Source organism: Antedon bifida, chromosome 10 (assembly GCF_963402885.1).
Source record: "Antedon bifida chromosome 10, ecAntBifi1.1, whole genome shotgun sequence".
Classification (NCBI taxonomy): domain Eukaryota; kingdom Metazoa; phylum Echinodermata; class Crinoidea; order Comatulida; family Antedonidae; genus Antedon; species Antedon bifida.
In genome coordinates, this window is record NC_136235.1 from 8,762,608 (window position 1) to 8,782,734 (window position 20,127).

Consider the following 20,127-nt stretch of genomic DNA (forward strand, 5'->3'; position numbering starts at 1 on the left):
GTTTTATACTATGCCATTCAATTGTTGATTTTTGTTGTACTATAGTAGTGGCAGAAGTTTTATATTTTTTCTTTTGGGCCCTGGCTCAGGGGCCTCCCTTGGTTTAGCCAGTGAGTGCTCATAACCGTTACACGACTGCTCTAAGTCCTTATTCAATTGACTACAATTACAAATTTGTATTGTGTAATATTTGAATCATTATACACTGCTTTCTTCATTGTTTACTTGAGAAGAAGTGTGTGAACCTTTTCTTTTTGACTTCACATCCATGAGTGGTTGAAGTTCTTCACTTTTATGTAAAGAAGTTTGAGAGACTCCTGTACGATTTTTGTCCATGTCACTACTGTGGTCTGAGCTGATTCGTTTGAGAACCGATTCTTCAAACCTTATCGCTTCCTCTGTAATTGAAGATTGCTTTTTTAACCGGGACTGTGAAGAAAAAAAATGGTATTGAAAGCAGTTATGTTCTACTAAATCATGACCATAAATACACTGTAATGCTTCATTAGGGTATTATACGAATAATGAATGAGTGGAATGGATAGAATACTTTTATCTTTCAATGGATGCAAACTGAGGATTTTTACTCCATGAGTTTTTGTTATGTATTAACAGTCTGTGGTCTATGGGTTGTTATTTTCGTTTTATTATAGTATTTTTGTATATTCTATACAGAGCTTTTTATATATAATTTTATTAAAATTAATTTGTTTTATTTCAATTCTACCTCCAACAACCATGGCCAATTACAGTTTTAAACAGTACAATTTTAAAATTAATTTAGTACTGTAACAATGATTGGTACAGTACCTTCAAACTATATAAAAAAATAAAAGTATTTACTTATCATATTATTACATACAAATTAACAATAATAATCTTATACATTGAGAAGCAGCCAGATTTGTTATGTGTGGTGGTGCTGATGCCTTACATACTCAAACTAGAACGACACTGTGAGAGCCTACTGTAAATTTCTCCTATGTAAGATTTCACCGGGAAAAAAAGAAATGGTTAAATTTTGTATCTTAATGCTGTGTGTGATTAGACTAATTTCACTACAACCATGTGTATGCGAATTTGGTGTAATGGTTATGTAACCAGCCTTTTAAATTTAATAGTTTCAGATGACTAACAATAGAACTGATTAGTAATGCCAAAAACAAACGGGTGAAAAATACTAGTATCAAAAAACCGAGACATTCAAAATATGTTTGAAAATTACAAATCACAAACTAGACTTGAACTCGTCACTTTGAAAAGTTAGTTATCCACACAACAAACATGCACGTACGTTAAGCCTGTTTTAGAAAATACGCACAGAAAAAAGATTTATATGCTATTATGATCTGAATATCAAGCACATTGTTTTAAGTGTGCTCTCTATCTTGTGTCCAAGTATATAGGCCTACAGTATACACTAAATGTTGTGTACATACTACATACAGTGTAAGCTTAGTTGTAAGCAGAGGGTGGTTGTCAATGAGAAAAAGTCTGAATGGCGTGATGTAAAGCCCTGTCTACACTATCAAACTAGTTTGTCAAAAAAAGTGTGATGTGCTCAAATATGGTAGTGATATAACATCATTATATCCATATATGGGCACATCACATTTTTTTGTCACATAAAGTTTGATAGTGTAGACAGTGCTTAATTAGTAGAGTGCCCCAAGTCACTGGGACCATTATTATTGTTATATTTATAAATGACCTTCCAGATGTTATTTCTCATTCTGAAGTCAAGCTTTTTGCCGACGATACAAAATTGTTTAGAGTTATCCAATCTGATTCTGATAGTGCCTTGCTTCAATGTGATGTGGATGCAATGTATAGATGGTCTACAGACTGGCAGTTGCCATTTAATTTAACAAAATGCAAAGTAATCCATTTTGGAATAGAAATGGTATGTCTCAGTATTTTATTGGAGAGGGTCCTTCCAAAGTGAGTATTGAGAGTGTAACACAAGAAACCAATTTGGGGATTTTAATAGATAAATTGACAGACTAGAGAAAGTTCAACAGCGATCAACAAGGCTGGTGTCCAAATTAAGATACACATTATACGAAGAGAGGTTGAAGGCTTTGGACCTGCCTACTTTAGTATTTAGAAAGAAAAGGGCTGATGTATTTATAAAAACAGTATGAGAAAATAAATGATGAGAAGCTCTTTGTAATAATTATAAACAAACTAGAGGACACAGTTTCAATGTCTCTCAACCCAAGATAAAATAAAACGTTAGAAAGAGTGCATATTCAGTAAGAGTTGTAGATGATTGGAACTCATTACCCAGTCATGTAGTAGAGGCACAATCGGTCAATGAGTTCAAATCGGGCATTGCTAAATAATGGTCTGACCACCACATCAAGTTTCGCCCGTATGTTACTGAAGATTTTGCAGCTATGACGATGGAGGGACAAATGAGCTAGTTCTCAACGTCCGAAGTTCAAGGTAAATTCAAGGTAAAATATCGGACCTGCTTTTAATTCTAATTTTTAACATGATGACGTCATCAAAATGAAAGATGAAGATAGCAATTTTGGATGAAAATTGTATGAGCAACAACATATTAACGTGTTGAAGAAATTTGGATACGTAGAATATAGATGCGCCCTCTTTTAAACGTGAAGAACTATAACGCGAAATATGAAAATACAACTCTTATAATTCAACTGGCCATGATGACATCACAACATCCGATGCGCAAAATGTGTGCATGAATTTTTATCTACAATTCTACAGCTTCCAGAAAACGTTTTAATCATGAGTATCACTTTTCGTTCTAAGGAGCTATAACATATTGAAATTTACTGTAATGATGAAAATAAGTGACCCAAGTAATTCACGCTTTTGAACATGATGACGTCATCAAAATTAAAAAAATGGTAAGTCTGCGAAAGATAATTGATTGACCTAGACAATATCAAAATCAACACCTTCCACCTTATCAAAGTTCTGTACATACATGTTTACTTGTTGCTTCTGGAACTGAGACAATAGAGCGGGCACTACCAACACTATGTCGCTTCACTGTTTCCTTTGTTTTCTTAGCTCTGTAAGTTTTGTCTCTAATGCTGGAAAAAAAATGAGACTTCATCATCATCATTTTGTCTCTATTTAGGAACTATTTCATTATAACGGGCCTCTAGAAAACTCAGATCTAGAAAACATATATGCGATCTTTGTTTTCTAGATACCCACTTTGTAATTAGTAAACTCACCATTTAATCATTTCATTAAACATGGCAACATAGTCATTATATTCCTTTTCACCAAATGGCTGCAAAAAACAAAGTATACAAATTAAAATCAACAATAGTAAACAATAATTGGTTGTGGATAATACAATTTCCTATTTTAAAACAATAATACATCTTACAGTAAAACAGTTACATATCGCTTAACAAGAACAAATTTAAAACAATAAAAAAATAAAAAAAGTTACTAAATAAATTTGTTAGTAAAAGATATAATTATTAACTCAATACAACAAATTAATTAAAACAGCAATCAGCAAGAAAATTCAGCTCAGTACAATTGAATGAATATTCATTTCAAGGCAAGTTAATGGAGCATAAAAGATTCACATAAACCTTGGTAATATAGTCTAAGCCATATATCGAAAAACAATTATAATACACCTGAGTAGATTATTTGATATTTATTTATTGCGGTATAAAAAGTAATACAAAAAAGCAGCGAAAGCTGAAAGCATTGTATTCACTTGATATGAAAGTATAAAAATTATGGGTAGCACACAAAAATCAAACATATTAAAACACAAACAATATTATACTAATAGCAGGTTCATTTTCATAAATTCTTTTCATTTAATTGGAGGATTTTTGGTTATATGATATTAAATAAATGTTTTATTGCACTCCTAACCACATTATCAAGATTGTCATTTAGATTGTATGATTTTGAATAATTAATGTGAACAATTATATAAGACGTGGAACAATTAGCCTAAATCAGTTTCAGTTGACTATAGCTATTTTTTGTTGCTAATCCGCCTTTTAACACTAGCCTATGATGGTAACAAACCATTTTGGTCGCGATTCAAATCGTTTCATATCGGTCGTGGTGTTATGCATTTTGGTCACTAACCTCGTATGTAAATTAGCTAGTAATATGGAGCGCCGTTCGCCAATATAACAGCCAGTCTTGCTTTTATTACTATTACTAGAGGGTTTGCTCGCTTCGCTCGCGCACCCTCTAGTGGGTGTACCCGAATGGTCCTCGAAAACATGACCAACGCCTCTGGAAACTGAGGCCCGGTTGACACCTAAGCACATGACTGATGAGTAATTGGTACTAATCATAAGAACGTAAGATGCAAATAATATATTGTAAAGAACAGTATACGTATAATATACATATGATATTATACATATTATCTGAACGTTACACACAGGAAGAAACCGTTAATAGGGGTCATAAATCACTGAAACAGTCTAACGTGACCGTACTAAGAGACCAAAAGCATAGTTTATCAAAGTGGGTGACAGTGAGCGGGGCTTTATCATTTGTGTCACAATATATCATGACAACAACATCTTGTTAAATTTTGGAACAAAATGATCAAATAACAACTGTCGTAGCCTACTTATATATCGGTCGTAGTAGACACCATTTATAATTATAAATAGAGCAAGCAACAGAAATAATCGATAATATAAATTTAAACAGTAAAGGTGTTTCCCTGGTAGGCCTACCAGGCCTCCTATAGTACCATTGAATCGTACCTAAATTTGATTAAATGATTAATAGCATAAATAATTAGTTAAACTACTAAAACAAATTGTATTTCACGTAAATTAAAGGTCTTTATAATTGATAGTTGAATATCTAAAACAAATAAATTTTAGTTCACGATTCAGTTGAATCACCAAAATCACATAAAAGTAATAAAGGCCTTCAATAATAGTGAGATTACTAAAACAAATTGTAGTTCACGATCACTAAAATGTGATTCACGTAAAAGTAAAGGCCTTCAATAATAGTTAAATTACTACAACAAATTGTAGTTCACGTAATATAATTGATTAGTTGAATATCTAAAACAATCTAATTGCAGTAGGCCTAGTTCACGATACGTTGAACCACTAAAATATTTGTATTTAATATTGAATGTCGCCATCAACAGGCATTTTGCCGGAAGTGTACGAAGTAAATAGCGGCACCAACAATCGCAATAGTTTGCTAGAAACAAATATTTAAAAATCTAGATCGCGAAAATCGATCATTTGACTGTGTCTAACCCCGCCTAAAAAAACTCTTCAGATTTGAAATAATATCGAGAGGTTCAAAATAATACTTAAAAACACGGAAATCCGCAGATCTGCAGAGGAACCTCATCCCTGAGTATTTGTTACGTTCATTTCTTTTCCTGTTTTTTGTATTGATGATTAATGATGTTAATTTGATGACCTTTTCTCATTACAGAACTAAGAAATGAAATACAGCAACATTTTTTATAAAGAAGAATAATGTTTGAAATCTAATAGAAAATTATTTGATTATTTATTACAAATATGTGTACGGTAATGCATCTATATATATATCTATATATCTAGAGATATATTGAGAATAAATGACTATTAATGCGTTTTAAATTATCTATAGCTTGTACTGTATGTCCTATCATTTCATCAGAAATGTCTATTTACATTCAAACAAATCCCCATCTGTATACGCATACTTTTAAAATGACATCATTACATTGACATTATAATATCGGATTTGACGAGCTGTGCGTTTTGAAAACTTCAGCTGGTTCTTCTTCATACATGTTTTTACTGATCAAATCCAGTGGATTCTCTTTTTGAAATCTACGCATGTCAGAGATGCAAAAACAACAGCAGAAACAAATCCGCTAGTTACAGCTTGGTTAAACAACAGAAACAGAGACAATAACTCAGAAACATAATAATAAGTTCATTACAGTTCCAAATCAAAACAACATAAAATGCATACAACAGCATAATAGTGAAAATATAAAAATAAAATCTTACCTTTGACATAATTTTACTATCCTATTCAATGTATGGTAATAACAAAATGAAATAATATGTGAATTATACATGGATGCATGAAAAAGACAATGACAATTGAAAGTAAAGGAGTAAAGTCTTCAAAGAGTTTACTTTTCACAATTACTTTTTATAGTATTGTTATATATTATATATATATATATATAAATGTTTTTCTGCTCAAAGGAACAGATTTTTCATTTATTTGGACCCAGTGTTTTGCCCCTAATTAGAATCATTTCTATAGATTTTAAAAAATTGTTGTTTCTTTGACAATCCCCAGGGCCATAGCGAGGATTGGAAAAATGGGGGGTGGGGGTGTTCAAACACGAAGTACTACCATGGAAGGCCTGTGGCGAAGCGAACTTTGTTAAATGACACTTCTAGATGACTGGATATGGTACCCTCGCGTAAAATTCATGATAAATTGTTTGCCATAAATTACACCCTCATAGCAAAAGTCTCTAGTACAGAAATCGATTTGCAAACATCAGATAAGAATAACGTAGGTTAAGATTCCGTATTTGGCTATATGGGGCGGGCGGTATGTAAATATGGATTTCGAATCAACCAATAATTAAACGGATGTCATTTTGGTTTCAAAAAGAGTACTTACGATCGAGTACGACTTTTGGTTGCAATTGAAACTGAACCAATTGTTGAAATATAAATTGTGAGTATTATATTAGAGTGTTTCCCAGTGTTTATGTTACTAAGTTACTGTACAATAACAAGTCTAGGCCTAGCAGTTGTACTCGTATGAGCGAACTAGCAACTAAACTGCCAATATGGGCCTTGGTATACTGTAGATACCACCTGCATTACTAAGACAGAATTAATGATAGCAATAAGATCCAGTTTTCCTGTTCTTGGGGAAAATCCAATTACTCTGTAAACTGTTTAAGACTAGGCGTATAAAACCATTTCAATATCTAGCATTCACAGAAACTTTCATCATCACATCATCATTAAAGAAACGACATGTAGTTTGTGTACACTAAAATCAAATGTACACACTTGTGTGTGTCTCCACATCGTCAAAACATAGTGCATGCACATCATTTTAGTTGTTCAATCTTTGAAATTTCCAAAAATGCATATTCAAATATTTTCGAGTGAGTAGGCAATCGCATGCGGTTGAAACTAGTCAACTGGATAATCATATGCACCCAGAATTCTTGGTGTCAAACCATGTGACTTGTATGTGTTTGCAGTATAAATGCTATTAATTATAATCAATTAATGCAAATATTAATTTTAGATACTTTTGTGTATTGTTAACTCTTTTTTTATTAATCTGTTATTATCATTTGATATTGTTTTTATGTTGATATTATATTGATTTTAGTATTTTACCTTATATTTAAATTAAGCAAGAATATTTCCGTTTTTCATTTCATAAACACATGCATCAAACTACTTAAATAAATGTATACTGCCTAGCCTGCGCACTGTTGAACCAATTTCCTAGGCCTTTTTCATGATATATTATATTTCTGTTGGTTACGCTTCCCTGCACATCATTGTTTGTTATTATTGCATTTAATACATGTTGGTAAATGTTTTAAATTACCAATTGGTTGAGCGCGCCTATATTATGCTATACGGTACACATATTGAATGCAAAACACTGACTGTGTTTGAAGAATGATCAACAATCAAACAACCGGTGGTTCCCACAAAACACGCAAAAAATGTGTGTTTTTACCACCGGAAAATTATGATCGCTGATCTGTTTGCTGTGCAATACATGGGAGTGTGATTTACGGCCAATTAGATGTGCCATTTATCATGAATTTTATGTGTGAGATTACCATTTACGACCATCTAGGGGTGTCATTTACCAAAATTCGCTCGTCACAGGCCCCCACCATGGGGTATTTGGTGTATGGTCTGAGCCCCCACTATTTAAACAAGCTGAATCCTCCCCTAACTCCCTAATATTATGATGATACAGATATGGAGAAATGATCATTTAGTAGTCTAACATTACTTTAAATACATACCTGCCAACCCTACCGAATCATGCGGTAGGCTACCGATTTTTTACCTTCCCTACCGCCTATTGATTTAGTCCCCTGTTTCTACCGATTTCTTTAAAAAGTAATATTTTTATACCATTTTTCAAACTAAAATCGAAAATATATATTATTAAGTCCTATATTAATTAAATAAGCTGTTTAATTGTAGGCATGTCTGAAATGATCGTAATTAAACGTTCCAAATCTCTCTGTTGAAACGTCAGAAAACAAAATTGTTTAGGGCCTTCGGCCCCTGTACCAAGGCCCTAGGCGCCCCCAGCCAAAAATGTATTATGTCGCTTCGTTTGCAAGGTGTCATTCATAGTTACATAACTACCGATTTTGAATTCTGAAATGTTGGCAGGTATGTAAATATCCTCGTCATCTTCCTATACTGTGCAGCACCTCATCTGAGTTGCACATGAAACACTATTAAAAATGAAATGAAAGTGATTTTTTTGTTAATGGAAAAGTTAGTATTCTTACCATTTGTTTCTTACCTTATAACCAAACCTTGCATGTTCATATGAATCAGCAAATGCAGCAATTAAAGATAAGCCAGCTCCCTTTAACACCTCCTTTAATAACCCTTCCAGATACCTACGGATCTCTTCACAAGGTCCTCTTGCTAGGCCTGGATGAAGCTTTTCCATTTCCTTATCTTTTAAGTAAAATAAAATTGTAACATAGTAATTTACTTAAAATGCTAAAAATTATCATTTGAAAGTTGCTGATATAAAGTTGGCGGTACACCACGTATGTAGTTCTGAAAAGTATGGAAAGCCAAACCCACCAAAAATACATAATACATACCATCCACCAATAATTCATTCGTACAAAACCATTCAATCTTATCTCATGCAGTTCAATGATAACTTAAATCATTCACCTAATATCTAACACATGGTTGCAAAGTTATTAAAAATCAAAGTTAACTATGTTTCGAGAAAACTGGCTTTGAAAATTGATGTCAGTTTTGTGCGTATAACGATGGATTTGACGCGCGTGTTGCACATTTTTTACTCAATATTTCCTTAGCAACAGGCATTATTTTATTGTTTACAGAATTACTTGAATATTTGACATAGCTTGTTATAGTTTAATATAAAGATCTGTACTGAAGAATAAATTCTTGCCTTTTGGAGGGACAATTAAATTTCTTAGGCCTAGGCCTACTGTATATCCATCCAATTTTTACAAACGACACACACCAAAAAGCACCAGTGGTAGGATACAGGAATGAGAAACCAACCTAGGCTACAGATTTTGAAAAGCAAAGTAACATCATACTGGATGGTATTATACAAACAGTTTGTTAATTAATTCTAAACAAAGCCATCAAAACTAGGTATTTTAATTGAGATTGAAAGACGTGCGTTTTTTTAGGCCCCTAGGCCTCGATTAATTTATTTTCTGTGCGAGCAAATTTCCTTTCTCACCACCACCTACAAAAAAACTGCTTATGATGTGCTTGGCATTACTGAGCATGCATAGTTACCCACAATCCACTGTGGATCATACTTTATCCAATCAGATTTTATTATTTATTCGGCAGTCAAGGACTTTCTGAATCGAATACTCATGGAATATGGCTTTCTATTGGCTAATTGATGAGAAAAACAGAAAAATAAACCAATTGAATTGAAGATTATAACAAGACCAAGTCCACGAAGAAGTGACTGTTGATACGGCTGATAAAAAAATAAAGACATTTAGTTGATAATGTTTATACATTTGTATACGTTTAATTTCGTTCTTCAGTAGCCATATATTTACGTTAATTTAGTCAGACAGGTATGTATTATGTATTTTTGGTGGGTTTGGCTTTCCATAGAATTGACTTACCAAACTGTTTAAATTTATCAACTGCCATCATTCTGTAAATATATGTACATTTCTCTGGAAAATATAAAAGAATTTGTAAAAAATGCAATACATACGGTTGATCATTGGCAAAGTTGATCGTGTCATGGCAAAGTTGATCGTGTCATGGCAAAGTTGATCGTGTCATGGCAAAGTTGATCGTGTCATGGCAAAGTTGATCGTGTCATGGCAGAGTTGATCGTGCCATTGGCAAAGTTGATCGTGTTGCAATTTAAAATTTACTAAATCATGTGCAAGTCACCAAAGAAGGGAATTTTCTACAAGATGCCGAACGTTACAAACGTCCTGTAGTGTGTGTAGTAGTGTTCCACCAAGTCATAAACATCTCCAATGGATAGCCTAGGCCTACCCTAGGTTATCCTTAAATTAATAAAGTAATTATAGGCCTATTTATAATTACTTAACTAATAATTACATTAACAAACTTATAACTAGAATTTAATTCGTCACTTTGACGAATTATAGGTGATCATTTTTATCATTTTAATGAAATTAACATTTTTTAAACATGCACGTACGTTAACATACGATCGTAAACAGCTGATGTACGCCATCCTATGACATGATGCATATACACTTATAGTGCTGAGTTGTACCTATTATGTGTCATATACAATATACACAGTATATACTGTATATCTATATACAGTGTAGCATAGGTAAAATTACGGGACCCACATCATGTTCAAATTTGTTGGTATGATGGAATTATCAAAATAAACTCGAAGATGACAATTTCGAAAGATAATGAATTGAGCAAATAAATATAAGGATTGGAAGAGAATTTGATACGTAGAAGCGCAATGCGCGCTCATTGAAATTTGTATAACTTCGACTAAAGAAATCTAAAAACTACGTTTTAACTTCAACTGGCCATATGATAACATCACAACATCCGATAGACTTAATTTTTATATGAATTCATATCTACATTTCAACAGCTTTCATAATAAGTTATAATCTTCAAGGTCACCTTTAATTCTGAAGAGCTATTAGAAATTCAAATGTATGGTGTAGCTAAAATTACACGACCTAGGTTATTCAAGTTTTTACGCGTGATGACGTCATCAAAATAAAAATGTTTACAACCCATGAGAAAGATAATCAATTGAGCAAGCACATTCTAAAATTTTTGCGAAAATCGGGCTCAAATAACGGAGATGCGCTCTATTGAATGTGATAACCCACACAAAAAGATAAAAATTACTAATTTTTAAATTCAAGTGGCCATTTGATGACGTCATTCCATTTTGTACGTCTAATGTGTACATGAATATGTATCTACAACCCAATGGCTTCCCGAATAAGTTAAAAAAATTAGGGGTCACCTGCCATTCTGAAGATTTATATTCATTTTAAAAAGGCCTTATTTTTCACCATTTTCAGCACTTTGATGCAATTAATTTGCGCATTTTGTCATTTTTAACCTGCTCGTATAGCGTTATTTTAAGTTGGAACTGACTCAAATTTGGTGAATGTACTAAGGCTGGTGAGTAGAATGCGATTTGTATAAAAAAATTGCATTTTTTACGCTTTGTAAGTATCGCGCGCGCAAAAACGCATTTTTGCGCAGTAATTTTTTTAAACACGCAAATGGCCTAATTCATGCTCTAAATTGATCAAAACTTAATTTTGAGCTTTTTAAATTTTTAACGCGCGATTTCACGCGCATGAACCTACGTGCGCGCGCGTTTTTATTTGCTAATATTTTTACCCTTGATCTGAAGTTTACGTGTAGTGAATTTCATTAATATGTGATAATGAATTATGGAGATATGATTGATAATGTGATTTCGCAAAATGGCGTATAAATGTCGTCACGGATGAGTGATCACGCTGGAAAGCTTATTAGGATTAAGTTATATTATTTGAAAGATATTCTGAAATTTTTGTAATCATTGACATTAAACTTTTTGAGATAATTGTTACACAAAATAGTGTACAGAAACAATAAAAAGAAAGAAACTAGACATGAAACTCGTCACTTTGACGAGTTAGTTATCCGCACGACAAACGCCACGCGCACGTCATACGTTAGAATTTTGCACCCAGAAAAAGATTATGGCATTATGACCTGATCTGAAGAATATGATATGTTGTTAGTGCTGAATTCTGTCAATTTTGTGTCATATAGTATATACAGTATAAACAGTATAATCTGTATACATATTACATACAGTGTAGAATAGGTGAAATTACGGGACCCGCCATTTATTCCATTTTTAGGTGATCATTTAGAATGCTAAATGATCACCTATTGTTATTGTATGAAATCTTTATTAGGTGATCATTTAGAATGCTAAATGATCACCTATTGTTATTGTATGAAATCTTTATTTTTTTTCTTTTTATTGTTTCTGTACACTATTTTGTGTAACAATTATCTCAAAAAGTTTAATGTCAATGATTACCAAAATTTCAGAATATCTTTCAAATAATATAACTTAATCCTAATAAGCTTTCCAGCGTGATCACTCATCCGTGACGACATTTATACGCCATTTTGCGAAATCACATTATCAATCATATCTCCATAATTCATTATCACATATTAATGAAATTCACTACACGTAAACTTCAGGTCAAGGGTAAAAATATTAGCAAATAAAAAGTTGCGCGTTTCAAGGTCATGCACATGAAATCGCGCGTTAAAAATTTAGAACGCTCAAAATTAAGTTTTGATCAATTTAGAGCATGAATTAGGCCATTTGCGCGTTTCAAAAATTACTGCACAAAAACGCGTTTTTGCGCACGCGATTCTTAGAAAGCGTGAAAAATAAAATTTGATGTATAAATCACAATCTACTCACAATTCTTAGTACATTCACCGATTTTGAGTCCATTCCGACTTAAGATAACGCTATACGAGCACATTAAAAATGACAAAATGCGCAAATTAATTGCATCAAAGTGCTGAAAATGGTGAAAAATAAGGCATTTTTAAAATGAAAATAACTCTTCAGGATGCAAGATGACCCCCAATTTTTTTAACTTATTCGGGAAGCCATTGAGTTGTAGATATGAATTCATGTACACATTTGACGTACAAAATGTTGTGACGTCATCAAATGGCCACTTGAATTTAAAATTAAGATTTTTTTCTCTTTTGTCATATTTTATCACATTCAATAGAAAGCATCTCTAATAATTTGTGCCTGATTTTCGCTCAAATTTTAGTATGTGATTGCTCAATTAATTGACTTTCTCATGACCTGCCACTATTTTTATTTTGATGACGTCATCACGCGTAAAACTTGAATAACGTAGGTTGTGTAATTTCACCTTCGCCGTAAATTTGAATATCTTACAGCTCTTCAGAATTAAAGGTTACCTTGATAATTATAATTTATTATGAAAGCTGATGAAATGTAGATATGAATTCATATAAAAAATAAGCCTATCGGATGTTGTGACGTTAACATATGGCCAGTTGAAGTTTAAAAGTAGTTTTTTCATCTTTTTCGTCAAAGTTATACAAATTTCAAAGAGCGCGCACAGCGCTTCTACGTGCCAAATTCTCTTCCAATTCTTATATTTATTTGCTCAATTCATTATCTTTCGAAATTGTTATCTTCAAGTTTATTTTGATAATTCCATCATACCAAAAAATTAAAACATGATGTGTGTCCCGTAATTTCACCTATGCTACACTGTATATAGATATACATTATATACCGTACTGTACATAATGTATATGGCATATAATAGGCTCAACTCAACGCTATAAGCGTATAATAGGATGGCATACATCAACATTTTCTGATCGTATGTTAACGTACGTGCATGTAAAAAAAAAATTAATTTCATTAAAATGATAAAAATGATCACCTATAATTCGTCAAAGTGACGAATTAAATTCTAGTTTTTTTTCTTTTTATTGTTTCTGTACACTATTTTGTGTAACAATTATCTCAAAAAGTTTAATGTCAATGATTACCAAAATTTCAGAATATCTTTCAAATAATATAACTTAATCCTAATAAGCTTTCCAGCGTGATCACTCATCCGTGACGACATTTATACGCCATTTTGCGAAATCACATTATCAATCATATCTCCATAATTCATTATCACATATTAATGAAATTCACTACACGTAAACTTCAGGTCAAGGGTAAAAATATTAGCAAATAAAAAGTTGCGCGTTTCAAGGTCATGCACATGAAATCGCGCGTTAAAAATTTAGAACGCTCAAAATTAAGTTTTGATCAATTTAGAGCATGAATTAGGCCATTTGCGCGTTTCAAAAATTACTGCACAAAAACGCGTTTTTGCGCACGCGATTCTTAGAAAGCGTGAAAAATAAAATTTGATGTATAAATCACAATCTACTCACAATTCTTAGTACATTCACCGATTTTGAGTCCATTCCGACTTAAGATAACGCTATACGAGCACATTAAAAATGACAAAATGCGCAAATTAATTGCATCAAAGTGCTGAAAATGGTGAAAAATAAGGCATTTTTAAAATGAAAATAACTCTTCAGGATGCAAGATGACCCCCAATTTTTTTAACTTATTCGGGAAGCCATTGAGTTGTAGATATGAATTCATGTACACATTTGACGTACAAAATGTTGTGACGTCATCAAATGGCCACTTGAATTTAAAATTAAGATTTTTTTCTCTTTTGTCATATTTTATCACATTCAATAGAAAGCATCTCTAATAATTTGTGCCTGATTTTCGCTCAAATTTTAGTATGTGATTGCTCAATTAATTGACTTTCTCATGACCTGCCACTATTTTTATTTTGATGACGTCATCACGCGTAAAACTTGAATAACGTAGGTTGTGTAATTTCACCTTCGCCGTAAATTTGAATATCTTACAGCTCTTCAGAATTAAAGGTTACCTTGATAATTATAATTTATTATGAAAGCTGATGAAATGTAGATATGAATTCATATAAAAAATAAGCCTATCGGATGTTGTGACGTTAACATATGGCCAGTTGAAGTTTAAAAGTAGTTTTTTCATCTTTTTCGTCAAAGTTATACAAATTTCAAAGAGCGCGCACAGCGCTTCTACGTGCCAAATTCTCTTCCAATTCTTATATTTATTTGCTCAATTCATTATCTTTCGAAATTGTTATCTTCAAGTTTATTTTGATAATTCCATCATACCAAAAAATTAAAACATGATGTGTGTCCCGTAATTTCACCTATGCTACACTGTATATAGATATACATTATATACCGTACTGTACATAATGTATATGGCATATAATAGGCTCAACTCAACGCTATAAGCGTATAATAGGATGGCATACATCAACATTTTCTGATCGTATGTTAACGTACGTGCATGTAAAAAAAAAATTAATTTCATTAAAATGATAAAAATGATCACCTATAATTCGTCAAAGTGACGAATTAAATTCTAGTTTAACATGGCGACGGTATCAAAATAAAACACTAAAATACCAATTTCGGAAGGATATTATCTCAGCAACAACATATTAGCGTGTAGAAGAAATTTGGATACGTAAAATATAGATGCGCGCTCTTTTAAATGTGATGAACTATGACGCAAAATATGAAAATACGACTTTTTTTATTCAACTGGCCATATGATGACGTCACTACATCTGATTGACAAAATGTTCACATGAATTCGTATCTACAATCCAATAGCTTCCAGAAAACGTTTTAATCGTGATTATCACATTTTATTCTTACGAGCTATAACAGATTGAAATTTACTGTAAAGATGAAAATAAGTGACCCAGGTTATTTACAATTTTCGACATGATGACGTCACAAAAAGTAAAATATTTTTAACTCATGCGAAAGATAGTTCATTCACCTAGACAATATCAAAATCGGGGTAAAATAAAAAACGGATAAGTGGAGATGCGCTCTATTAAATGTGATGCGCTATGACGAAAGATATAAAAATCCTATATTTTATATTCGCGTGGCCATACGATGACGTTATAATGTCCGATTAGCCATATTAATGCATGATTCCATATCTACAACACATCAACTTCCAGAATATATAATTTTAAAAAAAGTTCACCTCGTAGTTTAGAATCTATGAATGTTTAAAAAAAGGCATAATTTTGACGAATTTTGACAAATTTTTGAACTTTTTCATCAAAAACACACGTAAATTATCCAATTGGATGTGCCCGTATGACGTAATTTTAGGTCAAAATTGTTCAAAAGTTGGTAAAATTACTAGAAAAGGCTGGAAAAACATGAATCAAGCGAAAAAAATTTATTTTCAACGCTACGTGCGCACCGTGCGAGTAAAAATATGCGCGCGCGTGGGAATTTTTGACATGCTCAAAATGACATGAAACGCGTAGAAAGTTGATTAGAATTAGATTTTTCGCATTTTGACATTTTAAACGCCCGTGCGCGCGTAACTTCGTGTGAAACATGCCATTTTTTTTCCACAGTCAGTTAGCGCAAGATATAAATTAAACTTTTGTTAAGTTTCAATTTAAATTGCTATATTGTTTTCGATCTATGTTAAATACGCGAAATTCGTTAAAACGCGCGTAAATCACGTTGCGCAATTCTGACGTCATTCACAATAGGAGGTGCACAATTTCACGTGAATGCCCACATGTTGACAAAGTTATAAAATGTTTTGTTTACAAGTTTTTGAGATACGCGAGACACAAAATTGACAGAAAGAAAGAATAATACAGAAAAAAAAGATGATTTCATACAGTTACAAGGAGTTATCCGCTACTAAGCGGATAACTAAAAAAAATAATAAAGATTTTATACAATAACAATAGGTGATCATTTTATTCTAAATGATCACCTAAAAAGGCACTAATGTAGTGCCTGGGTACTGTAAAAAATTACTTAAATTGTGGGAAACATAAGTTTTACCAGTGTTTGTGTAAAACAGTAAGACTAGACTGGAATGTGTAATACTTACAGTGTCACATGGTTGACAGGTTTGTATTTTGGACTAAATATTATTAAGCTTATGCTTAATACTAAAATCACATAATCCTATTTTTATTATACTATTTATTTTACAAAAAAGTACAGTATCAAATTAGAGCCTTTAATTAAATGATCCTAAAAATTGGCACAAATATTTGATTGGGTCATAAATTCATATACTATACTGGATTTATATTTACCATCGGCAGTGACATCTCCTCCTATATATTTATCAATTCTGTAATCATCTTTTTGTAATAGATTTGGTTCATGTTTGATGCTGATAATTCTTTGTATTTTACGTTCTACCGTGTTCTGTTGAACCTTGGATAATCCTTTCCCTATAGATGTATGTGGACCTCTGCTTGACTTCAACGCAAATCTCATGATTTGTCGTTTGGCAAAAATTAGCAAAACTATCACTATCTGCAGTAGACAAAAATGTATTTAATACAAAAAAAAAACCACCAAAGGCAAAAACAATTCAATGTTTATTGGATCAATGGCACCATACATACGAAAAAAATACCACAGTGTATCATACAGTAGCCGTTTATCACCACCATTTTTCTGCGGTGCAGTTATGGCGCTTATGCTTATACACTGTGGTGTTTTTTTTTTATGGATTTTAAGCGGTGAAAAAATGTTTCTAATTTTTTTTCAATCATTATTTATGTAGGCTCAATCTTTTTTTCACATACGACCCTCCGTTCAGGAGGTACATTTTTTAAACTCATGGTGTCCTAAAATCCACTGAAAATTCTGTTATTTCTGTTTCAATAAATCCTTCAAATAAAGAAAATAATGAAAGGCATTTAAAAAGTCTTAAATGTTTGTATATGAATTTACCAAATAAGAGAAACCTCTTTAGTTTATTGATTAAAAGCGAGAACCCACATATTATTTTTGTTACTGAAACAAAGTTAGATGACGGCCACACCGAATTTGAGCAACGTTGGGACCGGTTGCGTTCTGGATGGAAGACTGTCTAGAAATAGCGGCGGGTGCTGTATGTACACACCAGAGAGTGGCCGAGCGGTTAAGGCAAGGGCGCCGCTGCAAACCAGCTATATACAATCAGCACAGGTTCAAGTCACTCCTCGACCATTGTTCTGGTGGTAGAACAAGTCTTCACTTATAAGGACTTAAAACTGGGTGTCCAGTGTACACATCTGGCTCGTGTGCACACACTGAACCCAGTACATCTTTCGGAAGAGTAGTGGGTTTTTGGTCCATTCAGCCCCTGTCGTTGTGGACAGACCAACAGGCGCTGTTTGGTGGCAACACTCGACACGAATGAACCATTGGTATCATGTACTGTAGTTTACATTATAGCATCCAAGTATTTTTTTCTAGGCCACCAGCCGATACATACTCAACTGTATCAATACCTCCTATTTACATTGATATTATTTAATTTCCCCCAAAATTTTGATTTAAATAAATATAGATTTTTGGGGGGTTTTTCCTAGAAGTACATTTGCATTGAACTTGAATGCGAAACAAAATACTGAGTGAATGATCAATCAATACACCAATGTATATATAAGTTATAACCTACAGAAAAGATAGGTCCCCTTGCGATGGAGGGGGTGGTGTTATTATTCTCGTTCATAAGGACATTTTTTCTGAAGTTATTATTGATGACATACAGTATGGTGTGACATTGAGGCCATTTGCGATATTGTTTGAAATCTGTACACATTGCATGTGTATACCGTAGCCCTAGTTCATAAACTGAATACAATGAGAAAGTTTTAACTATGCTTGAGAAACTTACTTCTTACAAATCAAATGTTGTTACAGTAACCAAATTATTGATCGTACATGGGAATGGGACTTTTACCGTTGAGTATATGCATTAATAGTGTGTGAAAACAGGCAACGCAATAATGACATATGATTTTTCCATAAATTTTTTATTAAGTAATACTAATTCAGTGAAATGATTATATACAGTTTGTTTAAGGCGATTAAACATTTCGGGAAGATCCGGCCCTGGGATGATTCGGCTCAGGAAGATCCAAGATGATTCGGCACACTTATATTTATCGGCTTTGATATGCATAACTAATATAAGCTTTTTTCCCACAAATATAGAGACTATGGGGTAGTACTACTAGGCTAAGGATAAAGATGCAAAAATAAAGGAAAGAAGATCGGGTACACGAAAACAAATGGATTTATAATTGTTCACCATAAAATAAATTAAGGGTGGTCTTTCCACAAGTTTGTAACTAGGCCTACGTACATTTTGATACTCATTTATTTGTTTTACCATGAACTCAATTATAAACTAGTATATAATGGAACGGATTTACAAACGGTATACTTCTTGGCTATCGGGCCCAATATGTTAAGACTATATCGGGCCCAATATATGTTAAAGATGTATTGTCCCTTGAAACACAAAAAAATGAAGGTCAAAATATACTAAATTTTAATTGGCCATATCAAAGTAATATTAAAGTTATTCACTTTAAGTCGAAAATTCTAGCCAAAAACAACAATTTTACGTAATTAACAGCTAAATTAATTTGATTACATTTCGTCTGGAAATAGTCGCGAGCGAAAGTAAACAAAGATTTCAAACCATGAGTATACATTATGCATGATGCTAATTAGGATTGTTTACAACTCGTCAACAACGGTTGAGAAGGTGTTTTCACACAGATCGCGAGGAAGTTTTATGATTATGCATACAGAGTAGCCAAATTAGCGCATTGTATTATAAGATATGTTTTGATTGAAAAAAGTTATTTTTTTAACCAAAAAAGTCTGTATTTCAGTTAAATGATTTTTTTTTCGACTAATTTTTGGTGAAAGTTAATAACTATTATGATACTTCAAAATGACCCACTTTTTTTAATTTTTCGAAATCTTTTTATTTTTTTGGAATTTGACAAAGGGACAATATCGGGCCCAACTTTGTAGACGTTCGGGCCCAACGCATAAGAGTTAAGACGATCGGGCCAAACGTATAATACGATCGGGCACATAACAAAATGGGCCCGATCGTCTATGATGGCCCCGATCGATCGTCTTTGGCCCGATCGTCTGTTCATCCTACATATATTAGGCCTAGCCTAGCTAGGCCTAGGTAGGCAGACCTGTTCATTAAATTATTATACATTTTAAATACTACATACCATAGCAGCAAAACCACCTATCAATATTATGTACTCGAAGCTAAGTTCCGCGGCGGTTTTCATTGTTCCTGTCATTTTTTTCTCTCCTCGATCGATCCTTTTTATTTTTATTATTATTTTTGGCC

The 20,127-nt window shown here is 32.8% G+C and overlaps 1 protein-coding gene across 3 annotated transcripts; it reads right to left on the minus strand.

Moving 5' to 3' along the window:
- Positions 1 to 89: 89 nt before the first annotated feature.
- Positions 90 to 20,125, minus strand: LOC144853831 (protein C1orf43 homolog). 3 transcript variants are annotated; one of them, XM_078711679.1, is made up of 8 exons: positions 20,003 to 20,125; positions 17,054 to 17,279; positions 9,899 to 9,952; positions 8,554 to 8,714; positions 6,015 to 6,035; positions 3,219 to 3,277; positions 2,963 to 3,071; positions 90 to 429 (listed from the first exon to the last, which is right to left on the minus strand). In XM_078711679.1, exons 1-8 carry the CDS (start codon positions 20,075 to 20,077, stop codon positions 199 to 201), a joined length of 936 nt encoding a protein of 311 aa, XP_078567805.1. In that variant the 5' UTR covers positions 20,078 to 20,125; the 3' UTR covers positions 90 to 198. The 3 variants fall into 3 exon arrangements, with proteins under 3 accessions (XP_078567805.1, XP_078567806.1, XP_078567807.1); XM_078711681.1 differs by lacking the exon at positions 90 to 429 and adding an exon at positions 2,772 to 2,910; XM_078711680.1 differs by lacking the exon at positions 6,015 to 6,035.
- Positions 20,126 to 20,127: the final 2 nt, after the last annotated feature.